Raw genomic sequence first — 24,301 nt, 5'->3', positions numbered from 1 at the left:
TATGCAAAAGGAGCAACAAGAAAAAGAGAAATAGGTATGGAAAAAAAGAAATGGCAAGAAGAGTTGGATAGAGGAAATAAGGGACGATACTACTATGGCATTCAAAGAAAAGTAGGAGAAATGAGAGGAAGCAATAGGAATAGAAAGGAAGAGGACATTATATCTAGGATGAGGTTTGGTCACACTGGCCTGAACAGTACATTAAACATCATGAATTAGCATGCTGCGGGTTGATGTGAACATTGTGGATTACAGGAAACAGTGGAGCATCTATTTTTATACTGTCAACAAGAGAAACAGACACTTAAAATTACACTCCAAAGGAATCACAGAGAAGTTCATGTGATGTAGGGTAAAGGGCTATTTTCAGATTTTTAGAAAACACAGGAAGAATTTAATGCAGTAGTATGGTAACCGTTCTGATCCACACTCCAATCCAGAAGGTGGCGGTAATGCGCCTAAAAGCTGTTTGCCAACTAGCATTAAACAACAGAAGGAGATGAAGGCGCAGTAGAAGGAGAAGGAGAAGAACAAGAACAAGAAGAACAACAACAAGAAGAAGAATAAGAATAAGAAGAAGAATAAGAAGAAGAACAAGAAGAAGAACAAGGACAGGCGAAGAAGAGGTTGTTGTTGGCCTACACGTAATGGAGAATCTGCGGGTGCTCGAGCTTTACAGTGGGATAGGAGGGATGCATTTTGCTTTAAAAGGTAAGATACTGTCCTTCGCTTTTTTATTTGACCGTTGTAAGCCTTACTAACTGGAGATATATTCTCTCTGATTGATACATATAATGTTATTCTTTTATGGGAGCAATTACCGAGCAATCAGTCACTGCACATGAGTTTCCTGAAGTCTAACTGCAGTGAAAGTCAACCTCATGTATGTGTGCGCGGATGATCATGCAGAGTGGTTGTGTGGATGTGCACGCAGTTACTCATAATGGCTATTCAAGCGGGGTATTCTATCATCGCAGCTAAAGAAAGCTACCCTTACTTGGAAAAAACCCGGCTTGAATTAACGTCGACTTGAATTCTCGTCGGCTCAGTGCGTTTCACAAACACCATTTAGCCGTGTCTAGTTAACATTAACTCTTAACCAGGCTTGAATAAACTTGCATTGTGCGCGAGAACGGAGTACACAAGCAGCCCAGAACAGTCGACTGTTAAAAAGAAGCTAGTATGTTGCAAAAAGAAGGCAAAACTAAAGCGGTGTTCTGCTCAGCAGCGGAACAAACCCTGCTGATGGAGCCATACGAAGAATATAAAAGTCATTCTCCAGGTCGACCGATTGTGTCTGGTAATGGATCTATCTCTCACAGACCCGCTTTCTCAGTATGTTGACTCTCATATCAAAGACTTGGTATATGCATTGCCCTTGTATCTTAAAGACACTATAGACTTTTTCAATAAGTCGAAGGATTGATATGTGTACTCTAATGATGTTTTATGCACTATGGATGTCTCCAGTTTGTACCCCAGTATACCTCACAAGGATGGTCTGGAAGTCTGAATTATTTTTTGAATCTAAGAACTGAATTGCATCCCTCTACAGAGTTTTGGTTATCTTTAACCAAGGAAGTATTGCCAAAGAATTATTTTAAGTTCCAGGACCAATATTATCTCCAACATTAGGTCTCAGCCATAGGCTCACTGGTGGCTCCAAATTATGTGAATTTGTTTATAGGGAAGTTTGAGTTAGACTTTATTTATAATCATAATCCCTATTTTAAGTTCATTAAATATTATTGGAGGTGTATAGATGATTTATTTTTCATTAGTGCTCATGACTTAAAAGAATTCCATGCTTTCATGAATTCAAGGAAGGAATCTAATTAATTTCACTATGTGTTATGATGGAATGTACTTCTTTTCTGGACATTTTGGTGAAAAAAGTGGGAACCTCTATACAAACTGAAGAATATAAAAAGAAAACTGACAGAAAAACTTTTGTACTAGGGCTGTAGTCGACTAGTTGGTTGATATGCTTTTGTCTGACCAAATTCTCATTGGTCAAACAATCGCCATGTCACTTTCATAAGGAGAAAAATGCTACATCAATAGCCTTCCAGGATTAATCCATTATTTCCTGCGGTGGGAGGGACAGACTAACAAATTAACTGTGAAAGTGGAGATGTATTCAAAACACCTTCATTGTTTTCACCTCTCATCCAACTTAATGGAGACAGCTAGGTCTAACTGTACTCAACATTTACTGAATGTTTACTGAATCAGTGTTCCTCCTATAATTATAACAACGAGAACCCCTGCAAGGCCAAAAAAAAATTTTTTTTAATGCCAAAAATAAAGCCAGATATCCATTAATTCGGAAATCAATAGCGTCTGGGAGCCTCTGTGCAGCGCTGTTCTGATACATGAGTCAACCTCTGTGTTGCGCTTGGGAAACTCTTGGTAGCGTATCTCCATTAAGGAATTGGGCAGTGCGTATTATGTGTGCATAGCAAGTGGGAAAGAGCGAGCAGCAGAAAAGTGACAGTGAACACGAGCAGAGCAGAGGAAAAGGTTAGCAGTAAGTTGTCAGACTGGCAGTAAATGTACAGTACAGGCTACATTGTGTCAGTTAATAAATGCAGTAGCTTCTCAAGACCAAGAAAAGTCACATCTGTTATTTCCCCAAGTGCTGGAAGGGAGGTTAGCTCCAAAGTTAGGAACAATGGGTTAGCCTAACCTGAAAACGCTAAACAGAGAACGGAGAAATGTGTGGCTGCTGAATTCACTCTGTCCCATAACATCCAACAATTTTTAATTCCCTCTTTGTGGCTCCCTCTGCTGGGATAGACCTTTTGTGCCAGTTGTGGATATCTATATTTAATACCACCTGCGCTGATTGTGTAAATTGCCAGAACACACGCTGAAGAAGGGCGTCTTGCCCAAAATGTCCGTGTGGCAATTAAAGTAGTAAACTTGGTGTGCTGTCCTAGTCTTTCTTATTCATTTTAAAGCTATAATATATAACTATTCTGCATTAAAATGTCTTAAAATGACTGGACCTATATTATATATTTTGAGTTGTGTACTTACATTATCCCATATGTTTCCAACAGTTTTCAAACCCAGAGAAACCAGTAATTTTAATCAAGGTAACTTTCCGTTTGATTTGGTTGCCTGTCAATGGCGTCTACCGAAGAGTATATGTGCACAAGATGCATGTGTCGGCATTGTGGTTGTCTGCCACAATGACATCTACCAAAGAGTATACGCATACCATAATAACTTGGTGGCGTTGTTGTTGTCCATCACAATGGCGCCTACCAAAGAGTATATGCATACAAGATAATACATTGGCGTTGTGGTTGCCCGCCAGAAACGGTCATAAATTGACTTTTATTCAGTTTTAAGCTACATTTTTATGATAGACTTTTTTTTCGGATATAGGATTGTAGTTATTGTACGTCTGGATCTTAAGTTATCAGAGAGACAAGCTGAGTAAACCTTAGCCACAGCCTGGCTAGCAGCCCCTCCTTGACATCCTCTTTACACCGAACGGTGTCAGAGAAACATCAATTTTTTAAGTGAAACTGCTCTATTTAGTGTTTTTACCAGTTTTAACCCCTGTGTACCTTTGTTTTGGAGAGGAGGAGACCTATGCAGATAATTTGGCTCCCGGTAAAAAAAACATGTTGAACATCTTTATCTTAAGTTGTCAGAGAAACAAGCTGAGCAAACGTTAGCAGCAGCTCAGCTAACAGCCCCTCCTTACGTCCTGTGTCTACCAAACAGTGTCAGAGAAGCACTGATTTTTAACATGAAACTGCTTTATTCAGTATTATTACCAGTTTTATCCCTGTGTACATTTGTTTTGGAGAGGAGGAGACCTCTGCAGATAGTTCGGCACTAGTAAAAACATGCTGAATGTCGTATTTTAAGTTGTCAGAGAAACAAGCTAAGCAAACATTAACAGCAGCTCAGCTCACAGCCCGACCGGATGTCCTGTGTCCACCGAACAGTGTCCGAGAAACGCTGATTTTTAAAAAATTTTTAATTTTTTTTTCTTTTTTACGTGAAACTGCTTTATCCTGTGCTTTTACCTGTTTTAATCACTGGATCTGTTTGTTCTGGAGTGGAGAAGACCTCTGTGGATAATTCAGCTCCCGGTAAAAACATCCTGAACAATGAACACTGATGTAATCCTATCCCGGAGAAGCTGGTTGTTTAATAATGAAGACAACAACTCCTGTGATCCCATGCTACTTCCCAATGTAATCACATTTCATCTTTTGTTATTGTTTTGATTGAGAGACCCCTAACGGCAGAAATTACATATTGTGCGTTTAACTTCTTTGCAAAAATTTCTATTTTCCATAAGGCTATTACTGAATTTCCATATAGGGTTAAAATTAGACTCATACTGATACAGCCGAAGGTTCAATCAAATTATACAGTGATCATTTAGAGGTGATGCTGAGATTTGACATTTAGAAACATTGTTTGTGTTTTTGAGATTAACCAGTAATCTAGCTTTAAGCACTGACCATTATTAGGTGAATTAAACCAGGTATATTGTGTAGTATGTTGTTAGCATCATGCTAACTGTCAGCCAATTCAATTTGTGACATTGAATTTGAATTTATAGCCCCTTGAGATTAGCATCTCATTTTCAAGGGGGTCCTAAAAAACACAAAATACAGAATATGACCTATACTTACAAAGACATCGTTACATAACAAACATAGACTACAAATACACAGATACAGACAGCTCTCTCACCGTCTCCCATCCACACCCCCCACCCTCAGCAGTTGTATAAGAAACTGGATACAAGAAATTAGACCCATGAAATAGAAACTAGAAACAATTCATCTTCTAATTGCAAGTACACACAAATTAAAAGCATGAACAGGTTGTTTTAAGATGACAGAATAAAGAAGTCCTGAAGCAGTGAAAAGAGTTAGCCTAATCAATCTAAGAGAAAGAGGAAGATCATTCCAGTTTGCTGGAGCTTTGTATTGAAAAGACCTGTGACTTCTTTAAAAATTCTGGGGACAGAAAAGAAGGGATATTGCATATGTCTGAGTGAATAAGAAGATTTATATGGAACCCAAAACTGTTTCAAATAGGAAGGACAATTAGAGTAAACACATTCAAAGATGAACTGCAGTGTTTCCCTTAGAATTTTTTTCAGGCCCGGTGATATGCACTGAAGAAACCCTAAAGAGATGAGGTACTCACATCTCGTCAAGAGTTTCCCAGGTAACGACACAGAGGTTGACTCACGTTTCAGAACAGTGCTTCACAGAGGCTCCCAAACGCAAATGATGATTGATTTCCGAATGAATGGATATTAAGCGTTAATTTTGGCATTAAAGAAAAGATTTTTTTGGCCCGGTAGTGTGTCTCGTTGGCCTAGTGGCCCAGTAGGCTTGTACAATTATAGGGGAAACACTGAACTGAACCCAGTGAAACTGCCTCCTAGCTTTAGGCTGCAGCCAATTAAGGGATTCATACGTAAAGCAATGATGAGTTCTATATGGGCACCTCAAAATAAATCTACATAGGGAGGTATATACTATATTTAGGGGTCTAAGATAAGTATCAGAGTTGTTCAGATAGACAATGTTGGCATAATCAATTATAGGTAAAAGTAACTGAGAGATTATTCTTTTTCTGACATGAAATGAAAAACAATTAATTGAGCAATAAAGTGAGCTCAGATAACCATATGTTTGTTTCATAGTAAAATCAATGTGAGGCTTAAAGCAGAGTTCAGGGTCAATCCAAAGTCCAAGAAATTTGAAGGAATCAACTTTCTCAAGGGGAGATCCATCATCAAAATTGAAATGAAAGTCAAAGGGATGTGAGCATGTCTTTGTCGCATGCCAAACACCATACTCCCTTTTTATTCAATATGAGTCTGTTATTATGAAGCCATTTTTAACCAAATTAAAATCAAATTGTAAAGAATTCTGGATCTGTAATATATTAGAATTAGAGGTGCATATAATAGTATCATCAGCATATAGATAAACAAGACAATTTGAGCATATTTGTGGTAAATCATTAATAAAGATAGAAAAAAGAAGTGGTCCAAGAGTGGAGCCTTGTGATATCAACAGTTAAATAATCAGACTGAGAACCTTGAAAGACAACACACTGACGTCTATTATGAAATAGGCATTAAATCAGTAGAGAGCATTTTGAGATAGACCAATAGAGTAGAGCTTATCAAGGAGGAGGTAGTGATCAACCAAATCAAAAGCTTTGGAAAGATCAATAAAAATTGTACCTGTGAGTGGGCCTTTATCAAAGGATGAGAACACATCACTGGTCAATTTTAGAAGGGCGGTTGTGGTGGAGAAATTAGGTCTAAAGCCTGGTTGGGTTGGAGATTGATTGATTGATTTGATTTATTGAACAGGACAGTGTGCAGTATGAAGCATAAATGATGCACTGCACTAGAGTTAGCTTGAAGCTAATTTGCATCTGTAGTCCATTACAATCAAAACATACAACAGCACAACAAATGGTACAAAGCAAAAAAAACAATAACAAACCCCCCCCCCCCCCACAAAGAACACACGATACAAAATACAAAGCACACAACAGTAAATCACATACACCCACAATGTCAATTAAAAATTAATTATGTGAACTAGGCTCAGTGGTCACACAGCTGATTCATCTTTAGTTGATTTTTTTAATTTGGCTTTGAATGTATTGATAGAACTACAGTTCTTCATATAATCAGGTAGGGCATTCCACTGAGTGGTGGCTTTCACACAGAAAGCTGACTGCCCAAGAATATTAGAATATTGCACAGATTGATGTACTGATATAATTCATTAAAAATAAGTTTCTCAAAAAATCTCCTTTGAAAACTCTAGAGTGGAAATGTGCTAGAGGTAACTCAAGCACATTTCCATATGGGGGGAATTGAACAAGTAGATATAGACATATTAAATAAATCAGTAACGGGATACATTAGAACATGAGCTGCAAATTTAACAAATTTAGCTTCCAAACCATCTGGACCAGCACTACTATTTTCTTTAAACTCATTTATAACAGAAAAGACAGAATTTAGCAAGCAGAATATTTCTAAAGAAAAAAGAACTGTTAGAAGTAGTACAGTTTGAAGAGCCAGCCATATCATAAGAATTAAAGTGTTGGGAACCACAGATAGATGAGAAATGACGGTTGAAAGCATTGGAAATAAGTAGAACTGTCTAGGATTACGGAAATCCTGTGAAAAGCTGTCTTTTTAGTAGTTAGATTTTGCATTCCTTGTTTTGGTTTTACATAGATTTCTCAAGTATTATAAATATTATAGGTAACATACACAATTATTATGCATGTACGCTTGCATTACACAACACTTGACCATGCAGAATTTATCAAGCCACCATCCACCAATGCCACTTGAAGTGGATTGGTTAGAAGGTCCAGATTCAGCCACTCCATAAACTGGCAATATTCCTATGGCCAAAATTCAACCAGTTAAGGATGTTCTGTGCCACTTAGAGAGATGCCATCCTGTAAGATGCAAAGAGTTTGACCACAGGCTGTCAAACTGGTGGAAATGTGACTGAGGGTGAGCCAGCTTGTGAGGTGACTTTTGACACCCTGCCACCAGCAGCAAAAAAGAGAGCCTTTGCAGACTCTGAATTGGAATGGGAGAATGTCACCCAGGGTGGTGATACAGCTGTGGATGAGGTCCAACTATACCTCAGCCTTAACCCCAGCAAGGAACATGACGTCTGAGATTTGCTGGGTTGGTAGAGTCAACATGAGAAGACCATTCCTTTGTTGTCAAGACTCACCCATCATGTGCTGAGCATACTAGCAAGCAGCAGTAAGTGTGTTTTCAGTATAGCAGGGAGGATGCTGGAGGACAGGAGGACATCTCTGAAGCCTACGATGGTGGATGCAATTATTTTTCTTCACAACACTTGCTAATAAACTGAATGACAACCACTGTACATGTTCACAGTTTAAATGATTTGATTTTTTTTTTTTAATATTGAATGTTAGCTGATTGACGAAGACGAAACACTGTTCTCCAGTTTCTGTAAAGTTAGCATTGAGCAAAGAAAGGTAGAGCATAAATCTTTATTTTCTTATTTGCTGCTGGCTATATTTTTCTCTATTGCATGCTTATGCTTGATTGTCGGTGGCACTGGTAGTTATGTTTGAGACCTACAATAAGTTTACTTAAAAAGTTTGATTCAATAAAATATAACATTTTTATATAACATAATAATGCTTTGTGTTTCCCTGACAACGCAGGTGAAATATGTCAATCAATCAATCAATCAGTTTTTATTTATATAGCACCAACTTACAACAAGTCAGCTCAGGGCACTTTTCACGCATGTGTGGGTCAACAAAGTATCCTCATGTTTGTGTGTATCAGAGAAAGCGCGTGTCAAAGAGAGCATAAAGTGATTGGTGTCAGTCTCAGGCATGGATGTATTACAAGAGCGGGATAGGGTGCTGCCACTCAGCCTTGCAGCCCATTTTTCCCAGTGGTCACTCACTGTATTGGAGTGAAAAATCCCCCTGCGGCCCAAAAAGCATTTTACCTAATAGACCACCATTGTAAAAGAGACGTCTGTAAACCTGTTGACAGGACACCTCGAACTGCAAACAAGGTCAATTATGACTCTTTCTATTTTGAATTTTTGATCTGTGAAGGTTTTATATTTGTAAAACTTTGCTCAAGCTGAGAAAAGCGATTTTAAAAATCTGTGACGTCATCACATTGTAAAGTCTATGGGCCAAGCGGGCACTTGCAGGTGGGGCCAGTGGGGAAACACCACTGTGCATATTCAATGGGCCACACAACATGGAAGCAAACCTGGAAGCTAGAAACTTTTTTTGGCGTATGTGCCAGCTGAGCAATTCTTATAAAAATGAATGGGTGCCATTTTCGGTTCAGTATCCAACTCTTATAATACATCTATGGTCTTGGGTCAGCCTTGGCCTGAAAAATTGCAGACTTTGTCAGGCTCTGGCTGGGCTAGGGCTTGAACACACGGGCCAGGGCCAGGCTAGGACTGAAGTTTTTGGCCCATGCAGGGCTCTTCTCTGGAGTTGGGTGGTGTGGACCTGTCTCAGACCAGTCCTTTATACCAGTCTGTCCTCCGTGTATGGAGCACTGTTTTCAATGTCAGGAGAGATTGTTCTCAGCTGTGTGGTGATATCAGGGAGGAACCTCTCCTATGTAACCCTGTCATACAGTGCAGGATGCTCAACTTTGTCTGTGTGCAGAGAATCCTTATAGCAGCTGGACTGACAAAGCTGGTAGGTCTGAGATCAGGGGGATGGTGGAAAACTGCTGTCATGCTCAGTGAGGAGACTAGTTGTAAGTCTTAACACTTCCTGGACAAACTGTTGGAAGAGGAGGTGGTTGCACTTCCTGTTGTTTACAGGGTGATGTCTGAGTCTGAGTCTGTGGAGGATCAGCTTGTCACAGTGGCAGAATTCCCATCGCTGTCTATCTGTGCTGCAGGAGGGATGCTTGAGGAAGAAAACTGAGCTCTTCTATTATTTCAAACACCAGACTTCTCTGTTTCACAGAGGTTTTTTTTTTGCAGTAACTGCGAAGGTTGCTAGCTGGTGTATGAGAGTTGAGGTGATTGGGTGAGTTGACACCGGGTTCATCCCCCAGAAGCATTTGTGGTGCATATTGTGGAATGGAAGTAATGTACAGGGATGGGAGAGGTGGATGTTATGTGTGTTTTGTGTATCTGTTCTTTATTTTGTTTCATAATTCTTCAGTTTAATGATTAATTTTAAAGTAATTGAAAAAATTAGACCAATAAAGGTCAAAGGTCTGTCTATGTCTCTCCCTGTATCTCACTGTCAGTAGACCTTGTGCTAAGAATTAGTCTACAACAGGAGAGAAAAGAAAACTCTTATCAGTGAAAAATTAGCAATTTAATGTATAGGTGCTTGCTGTTCAACTGAATGTAGGCATGTAGTGAAACACAGGATAAATTGAGCTCAGGAAATCATCTTTAGCTAATAATCCGGTCTTTCTTCCTCCAGAGAGTGGTATACCTGCCCAGGTAGTGGCTGCCGTCGACATAAACACCACCGCCAATCAGATCTACAGGCACAATTTCCCTGGCACTCCCCTCTGGAACAAAACCATTGAGGTGGGTGATAGTGGACAGTTTAAGCATGACTGTTTTCATCTGAACAGAACAATCATTCAAACCTCTGTTTGTTTACCTGTGATAAACTTTTGAAACTCTTTTTTTGTTTTAGGGCTTAACACTAGATGACTTCAATAAATTATCTTTTGACATGATTTTGATGAGCCCTCCTTGCCAGCCTTTCACCAGGTAGGTTTCCTGTGGGTGTGTATGCATTGCATTGTGATCCAATGTTGTAGAACCTCAGTTAGAAAAAACATCTTTGCTTTCACGTGTCCCTTCCATGTTTGTGTACGTTTCACTTTACACTTAGAGAACAGGACGGGGTTTCATCTAATTGTAAATCCATCACTAAATTTGTGTGTTAAGTCTCTCTGGAGTTGGTGACTACTAACTACTGTAGTTTGAAAGAGTGATTTATTAAATGCTCTTGCACTATTAAAAGTTACAGCAGCTATAATCTATATATTTGTCAATTGTATTCAATTTATTGAATGTATAATATCAGAAGCCTGGCTCGTAGTGATGAACCTACAGAGAATTATCAGCGACTGGAGCTCCCCTTGGTTTTTGCAACTTGTTTCTGCTGTCCCCAAGTGGCCAAAAAAATAAGTCACTGCAGGTTACAGAAATGTCTTTAGTAATGTGTAAATCAGTTGTCAGGACGCATCTATAGCACCGTCCAATAAGAAGAAACGAACTATGTAAACATGAAGTGACTGTAGCATCACAAGCTGTAACTTAGCTTCCAAAAATTAAAGTTTTAGGGTCCAAAAGATAAAGCAGTGGCAGAAGATTTGTAGCTCAATCTGTCATAACCTGTGAAAATATGCTTTCTTTCCTTTCTTTCCTTGGTCAGTTTGAATAGCTTAAACCAAAGGTTGAGAAGAACTTAGTGAGGACTTGGACAATGGTTTTGGCTTCTAAAGTGCGTAATGAGATGGCTGCGGGATACAACGTAGCAGTGCACATTACTGTCAGGCTATGTTGATGGGTTTCAATTACAGGACAGGTTGATTGGGCTTCCCCATAATTTAATAATAAGACTTTGTACTCATTAATATTCTTTTGCCATTATTACCTGATTGATACTCAAATCACTCGAATCAGGGGAAAAAAGTATTTATCAACATCTCTCAGTCACGTGTGGACATGCCTACAGGTGGATTAGAGACTGGTTCAGGCTCCTCACCAGTGGTGAGCATGCAATCAACCTCTGCCACTTTCATATCTGCCACCTGTGCAGTGTCATCAGCCACAGCTCATGAGGACAGCACACCTTTTTCCACCAACTTTTCACACAACAAATCCCTTAGCTATGCCTTGTTGGCACTATAAAACACAGTAGTAGTGCAGTATAATGCCGGGATCAGACTACATGATGTTTTTGTCTTTTACGATCGTCACCATGTCATATTAGGCAATCATAATGCCATGAATTCTTGCTGTGTGTTGGTCGGGAGACTGGCCAAACTACAAATATGACCCCGACCAATCTTCGTTCATGACCTTGTGCGAGTTCATAGGTCATCGGGGAGGAGGGTCAAGAAATTGTCAATCATGGCTACTGAAGCGCTATGTGTGATGCTGGCGGTCGTCTGTTCTGAAAGAAAAGGAAGAAAAAAACGATTGTGGACTCGTTCCTGGGTGTCATGAAGAGGACTGTATGGGCAGTTTATCCTTCAGAGAGAACTTGAGGTAAGAAATGTGTACGTGTTAAGGCCATTACATGGGCTACATGTAGCTAGCTGCCAGGTTCACTGTATGGAAACAGAAGGTCTCATGGAGGAGACAACGATTGGGTTTTGGGAATTGTATGCTCTAGTAAATGAAGATACAAAGATATGTTTCAATATCAGGTGGTTTCACAATCGCTATAACTGAAATCAAGAAAACGGTCAATACAGCTCCAGTTCTTTTCATTGACCATCTTAGAAGTGACAGCATATGCATTCAGTTTACATACAAACGTCACATAGCCATAGGGCAATTGACATAGCCTTCTATCAAATGCCAAAGTTGTGTCATTGGATATCAAAAAGAGGTGAACAAAAAATGCCATGCAACCACACAATCATATTAAGTGGAGCGCACACATAACCATGACAATTTTAAGGTCCTATGAAACTTACAACATGTTTACCCCAGGGGTATTATGCTATAGGACAGTAACAGGAGGGGTTTCCGCAATCTTCTCAGGATGGATTTGGAAGATTTCACTTATCTTCTTGGAAAGGTGGAGCCACTCATACACAAGGGGGACACAAAAATGAGGAGGGCCATCAGTGCCAGACAGTGGCTGTCAGTCACTCTCTCCTTGCTACTGGTAAAGAGAATAGATTTCAAAACATTGTGGTTGTTTCAAATGTTTTACGTCAGACACATAATAATTTGTTCATCTCTATTGGAGAGTTGTTCAGGTCTCTGATCAGTTAGACAATAATGGAGATCTGTGAAGCCCTGTATGGCATCTTAAAGGAAGACTATTTGAAAGTATGACATTTGCCACAACACTCATAACACTTTAAATAATAGAAACATTTATGATTGGCCTATTTATTACCTCCACGGTATTCATTTTCATATAGCATTCCACAGTATTAATTAATTAATCCTAACTTTGGTTTTGAGGTTTTGTGATTTAAGCATTCTGTAATGGGCCTCATTTATCAAAACATCCATGCGTGTCAGAGTTTGATAGTTGATACAATGTGATGCTACACATTGACTACGCGTTTTCTTGACCAACATTGCACTTGAGCCTGACAAAGTGACAACGATCACACTTGCTGCTCTCACTATTCACAACTTTCTAAGGGAGAAGGCATCAGAGGCCTACCTGCCCCCAGCCTTTGTGGATATGGAGGATGAGAACCACAGAATCATCCTTGGAGCATGGCGGAGGGATGGAGAACTTGCTTCTGTGGCAGCAAGCAGGGCACGGAATGCCACAACAACAACAAAAGAACAGCGAGACTAGTTGAAGGCATACTTTCTGTCACCTGCTGGATCTGTTCCCTTGCAGGAAAATATGATCTAGTCATGGACATTCTTTCCGACACCTGCTTTATGTGTTCCCTAGGATGAAAATATGATTTACTCATGGACATTCAAAGTAGTTTCTTTTTTTTCTTGCAGAATGCTAAATGGTTAAAATTAATATATTTCTGATGTGTGTTAAAAGTATCAAAAGTACCAGAGACTATTCTGAAAAGTTTTAGTGTAAACTTTTATTGACATTAAATGTCAATGAACATCTCAAGTCTTTGCTTCCCTTGAGTCTTTTAAATAAAGGGCCCGATTTTAATGATCTAAAGCACACAGTCTGAAGCGCATGGCGCAATTGCGTTGAGGGTGTGTCTTTTGCTATTTTAATGGCGGAAAAATAGTCGCTGTGCCAGGCGCATGGTGCCTAGGGGTTGTCCTTAGTCTCCTAATTAATCATGGGTGTGTTTTCGGCGTAACATTCAATAAACCAATCACATGTCACGTGTCATCTCCCATTCTCTTTAAGAGCTAGGTGTGCTTGCACCTTGGCGGATTGCTATTATGACGGTGCATTTGCCAAGTAGTAAGAAGGAGCGCTTCTCTGCAGAGGCAACAGATCTGCTTGTGCGTAAAGGGAAAGCGCACGATCCATAACGAGCACACTGCTGCTCCTGGACCCTCCCGTGGTCAGCCCCAGACCACGAGTTTAAGATCCTGTTCATTAATTTGTGGCTAATTTATCTTTGTTTGGTTTTTGAAAAGGTTTTTTTTTTTTTTTTTTAAATTACAGCTTTGATTTCTTTAAAATCGTTTTGTTCAGTCATGGAGTGACAGGTCAAATCAGCAGGGTTTTAATTGCTGAAAGTATGGAAATCTGATCACTGTAATCTCAAAAATGTTAAAGAATATTTGTTAAATATTGTTAAAAAATTAAATCATTAATTTTAATCATGTGAAGAATCATCAACACAGTTATCAGGACTTGATCAGTTCTCAAAGGTTCTGATCCGGCTGATGGCAGCAGCTAGAAGCTGTGCAGATTTATTTCCTTCTTTAGTATAATCATTGTTTTCACCTCATTTATTTCCTCATATGTTCCTCATGTCATCATGTATTGATGCAGCAGGAAAGTCGATCTGTGTCTGATGCGTTGTTGTCCATCTGTTTAAATACCTACATGTTTTGCCACGATATGGTCAAATTAAACAATTTAATCCATCATTACTGTGATTAGTTAATTCTGATAAATATTTTGACTAAGCATTATGGCATGTGTTTTTTAAAATATATTAATATACACAATAATAATCTTTCACATTGTAATCCTTTTATTTGTTACCTTTTGCATGTTTGTGCATTGCTGCCCATGCTGTGTGTAACAAGCAGAGTGCACGGGCGTTGTGTAGGCACATCTTGATAATGCGCCCTTAAAATAACATAGGGACACTGCGCCATTGACTTTAGACCAGATTTTTGTTGGTCAATAGCGCAATCACTCTCTGCTTCCTCAAGATAGCAATGCGCCAACAAAGCGCCTGACCACACCTTACTTTGATGATGGGCGCAAGTGCCTTTGCTATTTTAACAACGTGGGCGCTGGACGGGAAAATGACAACTGCGTCGGTCTTAAAATAGCAAAGAGACTTGCGCTGCGCTTAGCGCTGCTCGGCACCAGGCGTTAGATAGGGCCGAATATGTTAATGGTTTTTCTCCACCTTAAAAAAACCCAAAACAATATAAAACGAAGTTGTGGCTCATTACTAAAAACTAGAGCACAAGGAAACATAAATACAATGTCATATAAACATGGCCACTATTATTTTTCTACATGACTGGCCTAATAGTCAATTATGAATAACTGTCATGCTCATCACAAAAACAAGGCATAATTACATGTGACACTACCAAAATCGCATCAATCCTTTTGAGATTAAAAAGCACACTTCCACCTTGTTTTATGTAATAGCCTATAACATTAATTGTTTTACAAATTGTAACCATGTAGAACAAAGCTGTTGTAAGGGTCTACATTCAGTGTGGTCTGAGAAGCTCTGTGGGCAGAAACACCAAGTTCTTCACTATCCATTTCTGCCTGGGTGTAAGTTCTTTGTCACCACTTCCACTTGCTTTTGGACGGAGTAGCTTTCTGTATTGTGTTCTCAGTGAGGCAGCTTTGGTTTGGACCTCTCCAACTGCAATGTATTTTTGAGAAATTTGATAATCATTCCACACAAAACGTTTATATCTCTATCTAGCTAACCATCAATTCTCCCTTCTTCTTGAAATAATGGAAATTTGAGGGCTATCCGAAACCAAATGCAATGAGGCTGTCTTTTCAAAACATACGCCAGTTCATTCAGTCATTTTCCCCTGAAAATTAATTGGGTAGCATCACCAGACACAACTATAAAAAGTAGTGCACGTCTCATTTACAATTTCCACAGTTCTACTAGGCACAGACTTGGCTGTGCTGATCGCATCGAATAGTCATCAGTATATCTGGAAATTAACCACATGATGCTGTTGCGGCTGCAGCTACTAGGGAGTGATAACCTAGCATAGCTAACCAGCAAGTTTCTCACTGTGTTGCTGAAGTGTCTCTGCCATTTTTCTCCAACATTTATCTTTTTATACTCTGTCATGGTAGTCCCTCAAGGAGTGGTATTCTCCTTGAGGGACTTCAGGGGTATTGTTGCCAAAGCTCAACAAACTTTTCCTCTCTTGCATTGTTCCACCTAACAGCAGCATCCCTATTCCTCTTCGCCATGTTTACATATGTGCGTCAGAGCACTCTTTCATCCTATTGGTCAACGTCAAGGAACACATCATAGGAGATTTCAAACTAGGCAGGAAAATACAAAAAATTTTGACGTGCTAGACTTTTGGTCGGGGTGTCGTGGGGCGTCCCAGACACCACATCACTGTTCTTCGATCATGTCACACTACACGTCCATTTGTCGTTCCCGACGCTCATAATCGGGCCCGACGCTGGAAAATTGTTGGCCACAACAAAATTGTGTCAAAATCGGGCTGAATTAGTGTAGTCTGATCCCGGCATAAGTATAGTACCAGTGAGCCACAATTCACAAATCTGCTTTTTTGCATTTTAATTTTTTTTTCCTGAGAAGGGCTGGCCAAAAATTGGTCAGCGGAAAATTCATAATTATTTCTTCACACACAGATTACCTACAAGTCCTGAGTTCATGTTACGTCCCATCTAGTGGTGGCAGAGGCATAACATGCACCATCTTCCCCAAGTCCCAGGAAGCCAGAGACAGATAGCTGAAAGTAATGATGGTTGAATTGGTTTCAAATGAGATACATAGAGCTTGATTTAACTTCAGGGTGGGTAACAAAACAAACAAAAACAAATCTAACTAGAAAGGTAACAAATATAACTGAAACAAAATCAAAGAAACCAAATTACAATAACGCCCCTAACTAAAATAGGAGAATGCAAGGTTAAGAAAAACTAGCAGCCCACCCCTATTAACTCAGAAGAACAAAAGCTGTCAGCATGGCAAAGGCTGAGGCTACACATACAAACGTGGCTGGTTTGGAGAGAAGGGAGATGAGAGTTGCTCCTGTGCAGAGGCAGCGCCATCTTGGCTCTTTATACAGTTATGTCATTTGAAAGCGTTGATCACCTGAGGGAGCTGGAATCTAGTGAACCAATCGCCTCATTTTACCGGCACACACCCTATCTACTGATAAAATATTGCAACAAGTCAACAAACAAAAGGGATAAATATTTTTTTCTACAAGATACTCATCTCAATAATTAAAACATGATAAACTTTATAAACTAGCACACAGATTCTATTCATCTTGTAAGTCATCAAGAAGAGGAGTCGCTATTCTTGCTGGCTTTTTTTTGTTGAGAAAGTTATATCAGATAATCTTGGAAGAAATGTAATAATCACAGGAAAAAAATGAAATCAGTGATTGTGTATGTGTATAATTCATCAGAGGAGGGATCTGAGCTGATCACTAAACTAATGGACTTATTGTTGCTTCAGACCTCAGTTGAGTAATGGATCCTAAATTAGACACAGAGTAATAAAGCACACAGTTCCAATCAAGCAGCAAAAGTAATGAGGAGATCCAGAGATTGGACTTGTAGCTGTATGGAGACTACTACTAAATTTAACTAATAGAGATTTTACATAACACATATTCTAAATCACATGCTTCATATTCAAGATTAGATTATTTTTTTATGTTTAAAACCAATTTATGTAGAATTAAAGAATGATGTGTACATCAGATTACTTTATCTGATCATAGTCTGATCTCACTGGAACTAGAGTTAAGCCTGCAAGAGAAGAAAACAATTAACAGGCTAAATAACTTACTGCTGCAAATGGAGGACTTTAAAAGTAAAATTTGATCACTTATTAAGGACTATCTTGACATTAACAATATGGGCCAAATCAATCTGGTCTTGCAAAGAGGTGCAAAAGCAGTTTTTAAGGTAGAGGTGAAATTATATGTCAACTGAAACAGGTTAAGAAACCCTAATAATATTTACTAGGCAGAATTATGATAGTGACACTAATGAATTCAAAATACTGTCTCATAAATTGAGGAAACAACAACAAAATCTATTATTGCATCTAGTAAAAAACGCCACAAACATGAATATTAACTTAAGAATGCGTTTTCTGAAGAAAACTCAAGGAGAGCAGAAAAAGCGGGAGTTATTGCTCACAGCTTAAGTTTACTAACACAAGAGGATATCTTGACTTTATGTGTCCTCTGGCGCCACAGAGAATCAAACTTGTAGTTCTAAATCATCAAGGCATTTACTGTACTGAGGGAGCTAACTCTTAAGATGGAAATTAATGTTTATAAAACACTATCATGAGGAGGTATGATAAGTAATGGTCATATGAGCGATTTCTGCCCAATGTTTATGTATAATTGACTTGAGAAAGCAGTTACTTGTGTGAAATCAACCAACTTCAAATATCAGAACGTTGTTGTTTGGTTTATCTTTGTCTACCAAGATCAAAGTTGCCTGCTTCTGGGATTGCACACAGAACCTTGTGGTTAATAATGAATGAAGTTAACAATACCATGCCTTGTGCGTAATGTGCACAGTACCCTCGAATTGGAGACACATGCATCCATCCTGTTGCTGTATGGTGGCCATTTATAAAATCAAAGGAATTCTACATACAAACAGTTGTGGGCAACAGAAAGAACACCTGTATTGATGTTTCTGCAAAACCTTTACAGCTATATTTTCTCATCAAGGAGCCTGAATGTGAATGTCTCACACCAAAAGCTTGAGAGTTGGCAATCTTGCTCTAAGCATCTGTATTGTAGTTCTGAATGTGCTTTTAGTTGTTTGTTTAAAATGAATACAGTATGTCTAGCTCTTTCTCCTACTTGGTTTCAATGCACTTTTTCGAAGTTGCTTTGGACAAAAAAGTCTGCTAAATGAATGTAATGTTATCAATTTAAAACTGTTTTTCCACTGAACTCTATTTTTCCTCTGTGTAGGATAGGACTCCAGGGTGACATTGCTGACCCAAGAACCAAGAGCTTCCTCTACCTTCTTGATCTTCTGCCAAGGTCTTTAATCTCCAGCTTTTTATTGTCCTCAGGTCAGCCTGAGCAAAAAATATTTTTATATCAGAATTGCAATTTCCTTTTCACAAGAGATGCTATATGAATCATAAATTAAGATATTAACAAAGTTTAAACTAGATCTAAAAAAAAGTTTTGTAAACGTTTGTGAATGACAACTGCTTGCAAATTCAGTCAACAATAATGCCATGAGTTGACCAAACTACCAAATTAAACTTTTGACTATATGTGCTCAAGACTATATGGGTAATAGCTCTATGCATTGTGGCAAGTATCTGTTCTTTTTACCATCAGCAAATATCATCAAAGATATTTAGCCTACTTGAGAAAGACAAACTACTCAGAATTATTTGATGTGTGCAAAGATAGACAGTGGACTTTGTGCTTCTCTAAAAGACCACCAGAGTGGTGAGTCTGTCTTTACATGAGCGATTTACGAAGTTGTCTAAATCTATCAGTTAAACTTCTAAGCACATCATATTATTTTGTTTTTGATGGACCTAATCTAAGCACAAAGGTCCACTTAGTAGCATCTGAGCTTTCAACTGTATCTCACGGTCTTCATTCAGTGAACTGAGCTGGCCCAGGCACATGATATTTGACGAGATGTATCACAAGACCAAGTCAGGTCACGTGATTACAAGTAGTTGTAAATAGGAGGTATGTTGTAACCTCCATCTCTGTTGAGTACGGGCCGCTGATGTTTGATGTGGATGGCCTCCACATCTTTCTTCTGATGTCCACAGTCTCCTAGTCGATGATCTCGACTCTTTCCCAGTCAATCCCATGGCCAGCCTTGGACTGGTGTTACATGACCGCAGACATTGCTTGCTTCTGGTGATCCCCCAGTCTCTTCCCCAGGGCTCTTACTCTTTATCCTATGTAGTATTCCCCACAGCTGCTTCAGTCAATGTCATACACCACTCCTGTCTTCTTCTCAGGAAATGTCTTGTCCTTTGGATAAACCAGCAGGGAAATTAAAGTGTTGTAAGGTTTGTGGCAAATGCTGACTCCCTGTGAGATATTCAGAGTCCTGACACATACTGACAGTATTGTTTCTGTCCCTTGTGGTGTTGCTTCTGGACAGGGTCAAAAAAGTGCCTCTCTTGTAACCATTGGCCAGGAGGGTGTGAGGGGTTGACCAATATCGTTTTTTCAGGGCCAATAATGATTGTAAGTAATCAAGGAGACCGATAACTCATATTAAGAACCGATATAAATTTGCAATAAAAATGAAAATCTTGGTATAAAAAAATTAGATACTTCATTTATTACAGCGAAACAGCTTTGGAAAGCCTTTAGTTGGTTTCAGTTATTTAAATGCAGTGGTGGAAAGTAACTAAGTACGTTTACTCAAGTACCATGCTAAGTACAGTTTTAAGGTACTTGTACTTGAGTATTTTCTTTTTATGTTACTTTATACTTTCACTCCACTACATGTCAGAGGGAAATATTGTACCTTCTACTCCACTACATTTATTTGACAGCATTAGTTACTAGGTACTTTTCAGATTAAAATTTTACATAAAATAACATAATGATGAGTTTATGAATTACAATACAACCAGTGATTCCCAGACTTTTTGGCTTGTGGTCTCTTACAAAAAAAATGTGTGTATATTTGTGTCTCTTTGTCATATTTCAGATGTCTTTGAGTTGTTTGCAGTTCCACCAAAGAGCCATTTCCCCTCACATGGTTTCAAATAAATAACTGTTTAAGGTCCAAAGAGGTCCAATAGGAACTCCAGAGGAACTCCAATATTTCACAAAAATGGAAAGATTGAGAAAAGTTCTGAAAAATTTATCCAAATTCAATTTTATATAGCAGAACTTTGTTTTTTCTTCTTTCCTACCCATCTATCATCTCAAGACCCCTCAGTTTATCTCATGACCCTTGCAGTTCAAACTAGTTCCACCTCAAGCAACTACAATAATAAAATGCTGCTTATGAGTCAACTTATTGGTATTAATAATGTACTTTGTTGAATTCATTTAATATATAAGTCACAGCCAATTTTCTGCAAAACGAGTACTTTTACTTTAATACTTGAAGTAGATTTAGCTGGTAATACTTTTACTTAAGTAGGATTTTAAATGCAGGACTTTTCCTTGCAATTAAGTATTTTTACATTGTGGTATTGATACTTTTACTGAAGTAAAGCATCTGAGTACTTATTCCACCTCGGTTTAGATATTATATATTAACAACATGTGATAGCAGGGAACCTGTCATTCAAAACTGCCGTCTGTGTATGGATTAACACAGGCCTTAGATGCAGTTCCATTATGTCTAAAGTCTCTAACAACAACATCCTTCACCTCTCTAATAGTTACAAAAACAGAGTCAGAGACAGCTTCAGGACACACTTCAGTAATGTCACTAGTAGTCATGGGTTGAGACTGAGAGTATGACTGGCCCTGGTAAGTGACGTGCAAGAAATTACCTATTAGCCTATCAGTTTTTTGCTGTAATTATGGCTCAACAAATGAACTTGTTGAAGTTTGCTATCATATTTAAGCGACTTAACATTAGCTTACCTCACGTTATATCACTGCAGCAAAGCGCACTATTCAAGCATTTTCAGCTGTGTAACTGGGAAACTGGGCATGCTTATCATCGTAGAAATAGATCATAAGATTGTGGTGTTTTTAGAACTTCAGCATAGAGGATTGTGATGTTTAATGCCTTACCTTTGAAGTCTGCAGATGCTTCTTTGTGCCGTCTGTGGCCATAGCCTTCAGTGTTGATAGGCTATTACTCGTGATGTGTAACCAATCAGATAGAGCTGTGAGTGGGACATTGCTCGACTACAGACAGGAGGCAGAATCGGAGAAAAAAAAACGATTTTGATCGTAAAAATGCTGAATATTGGATCCAATAATCAGCCTCTACCCTTAGAGGGTGTACTTGTGTCATGTGATTGTACATGTACGTGTCATCTGAAATTAAATATTGTTTTCAATCAGCCTACCCCCTGTCCGATTTTAACTCCTTCCTTTGTTTGCACTTCAATTTCGAGCTGTAGATGTGACTCATGGATGTATTATAGGAACTGGATACCGGCGCCTCTAAGCACATAAGCCCAAACTGTTTCTAGCTTCCAGGTTTGCTACTGCATTGTATGGCCCACTGAACATTATTGTTTCTCCCCTTTGCCCCATCTGCTCTGCTCATAAACTTTATGTCAGGATGACGTCACACACTTTAAGATCACTTTTCTGGGCACCGGGGACATTTTACAAATATAAAACCTTCATAGATCCAAATTTCATCATAGAAAGAGTAATAACTGACTGTGTTTGCAGTTAGAGATGTCCTGTCAACTGTTTTACAGACATCCCTTTTTATAATGGTGTTCTTTGGGCGAAATGCTTCTTGGACCATATCCAGTTATCTTAAAACATCATGATGTGACTGAGGTCACAGTAGTTTTTGACAGCTGCATATGTTACTTCCCTTAGAAACGTTGGGTTGCTTTGTTCTAGTGGTGTGGTTCTGCTGCCGACACCTGTGCTTCATTACTTTGGAATATTCAATCTTGATATCGTTAACTGTAGTATGTGTATGTTTTAATGAATTGCCAGATGGGCCAAAGACAATTCTCCACTTTGGTGAACAGTAATTGTATTCTATTCTGTAGTGTGGTTGACACAGAAAGCCTCCCTTAATAGAGAGAAATGGTATATAATTTTCTTTTGTTTGTGGTAATGCTGCTGAAGCCAAATTGACCTATGCTTCTCTGTTTTGGTCCATGTTGTAAGCATGATTTCTGTCAATAAACCCTCTCATCATTTCTTCCCTGTATGTAACTTGCATATGGCGATATGTGGCCAGGCTGTGCAGGCTGCCCCGCTTCATCCTGATGGAGAATGTGAAAGGCTTTGAGAGCTCCTCTGCCAGGTAACAATGCAGGCTGCAAGGGAGCATCAGAAGGCCTGAAGGTCACCACATTATTAGACAGCGACAACTACAGAAAGCAGTCAGTGTAGTCGCAAAATATGCCGTAGGTTAAGCTGTTCTCTGCAGTTCTGACAGACCCTGTAAATCATACAGCAACACAGCTGCCATCATTAGTAAGGCAAAACTTTGCAAAACATTTTAACATAGCTTAAAAGATCTTGCTTTCATCAAAGTTCAGATATCCTGTATTAAAATCTTACACATTATTACTTTTGTTCCTTATCGACTAAAGATAAGCACAATGTAGGTAGATCCGTGAAAATTCTTGTCTTTTCTCCCTCTGACAATACAGATGAATTATTTCTAATTCACAAATTCTACAGTTTGCTGTTTCAAGCTTTTGCATGCATGCATTTGCAAACCAAGGGCATTTTGAAATGCAATTAGTTAGAACATCCACTGACATGCATAGATCCATTTGAACAAACAAAAAACTCATGCATCTTTCTTTACCAGGTGCTAAGTCCAAAAAAATAGACACTTTCAGCTCTTTAAGGAGACTCGCAAGATTGTTGGATCCCCAGAAATATTCTTTTTGGGGAGCATCAGGCACCTGACAAAGAGCCAACTGGGGCTTGAAATGTTATACTTTTCCACTCCATCTCATACTGTATGTAAAGAAGTATATTTTTAAGCGAGCATCCTACAGTGTTGCTGGATCTATTTTGAGAACATGAGGTGGTTTCCGCCTTACTAGTAGCGTTTTTTTAAAAAAATGTTCCTAAGAAAGATTTGCTTTCAATGATTTCACAATCTAGCAATAACACAGGGTCATTGTAGTTTGTTGATGAGCATTACGCTCACTGGACACTTTATTAGGTGCACCTGTACAATATATTGCAATCCAATACAACAGCTCTGCCGTAAATTCTACTTTTGCAAAGCTTATACATTTTCTGAATTGTCATTAAGGTGATAATTGTACTTGGTTTATTGCTGAGCTCATAGTGGGTGGTTGTGTTGTGCTGGACTGCATTATACTGAAAGGTGTTTCTAATATGTTGTCCACACCATTTACACCCATTACATACCTAATCATTATAATAACTTTGCTTATGTGTAATGTTTCCCTTAAGAACTTATCTTCTAATTTCACTCTTGTTAACCACTGTAATGGTGTTGTACAAGACATTTCATTTTGAGAGTTAATCTGTCTTTATATCAAACTTCCATTCTGTAGGGAACGTTTGGTGAAAACACTGATGAAATGTGGATACACTTTCCAGGAGCTCATGGTCTCACCCACAAGTGTAAGAAAGATATACTGTATGTATTACATTCATTCAATATATCTGTACTGTGGATGGTACTTACATATGGTAAGTTACAGTTGTATGCAAAAGTTTGGGCACATATTTTGTAATATATTTTGATGATTTTTTAAAAAAATTTTATCGAAAAGATGTAAACAAGTGCTGTGAACTGGTGAAGTTAAAATAGAACTCTTTGGCCACAATCAGCAAAGGTATGTTTGGAGAACACCTTGCCAACTGTTAAGCATGGGAGTGGATCTATCATTCTTTGGGGTTGTGTTGCAGCCAGTAGCACAGTAAACATTGCACGGGTGGAGGGAAGAATGGATTCCACTAAATACTAGCAAATTCTGGAAGCAAACATCACACCGTCTGTAAAAAAGCCA

The 24,301-nt window shown here is 38.7% G+C and overlaps 1 protein-coding gene across 2 annotated transcripts in view; it reads left to right on the top strand.

The window, feature by feature from the left end:
- The first annotated feature begins 528 nt into the window (after nt 1-528).
- trdmt1 (tRNA aspartic acid methyltransferase 1) overlaps nt 529-24,301 on the top strand; it is a 34,666-nt gene continuing 10,893 nt past the window's right edge. The window contains exons 1-6 of one of the 2 annotated variants that reach the window (XR_006093079.1): nt 529-711; nt 10,009-10,118; nt 10,231-10,307; nt 18,615-18,686; nt 22,537-22,602; nt 23,843-23,912. Coding sequence is in view for 1 of the 2 variants with exons in the window: in XM_042398985.1 (XP_042254919.1) it covers nt 648-711; nt 10,009-10,118; nt 10,231-10,307; nt 18,615-18,686; nt 22,537-22,602; nt 23,843-23,912 (459 nt within the window). In the remaining variant the exon portion in view is untranslated. The remainder of the gene's footprint in view (nt 712-10,008; nt 10,119-10,230; nt 10,308-18,614; nt 18,687-22,536; nt 22,603-23,842; nt 23,913-24,301) is intronic. The other variant, XM_042398985.1, reaches the window with a different exon arrangement.

The sequence above is a fragment of the Thunnus maccoyii genome, chromosome 21, assembly GCF_910596095.1.
Source record: "Thunnus maccoyii chromosome 21, fThuMac1.1, whole genome shotgun sequence".
Lineage (NCBI taxonomy): Eukaryota > Metazoa > Chordata > Actinopteri > Scombriformes > Scombridae > Thunnus > Thunnus maccoyii.
The sequence above is the reverse complement of the archived record's forward strand: the minus strand, read 5'-3'. Positions and strand labels throughout refer to the sequence as shown.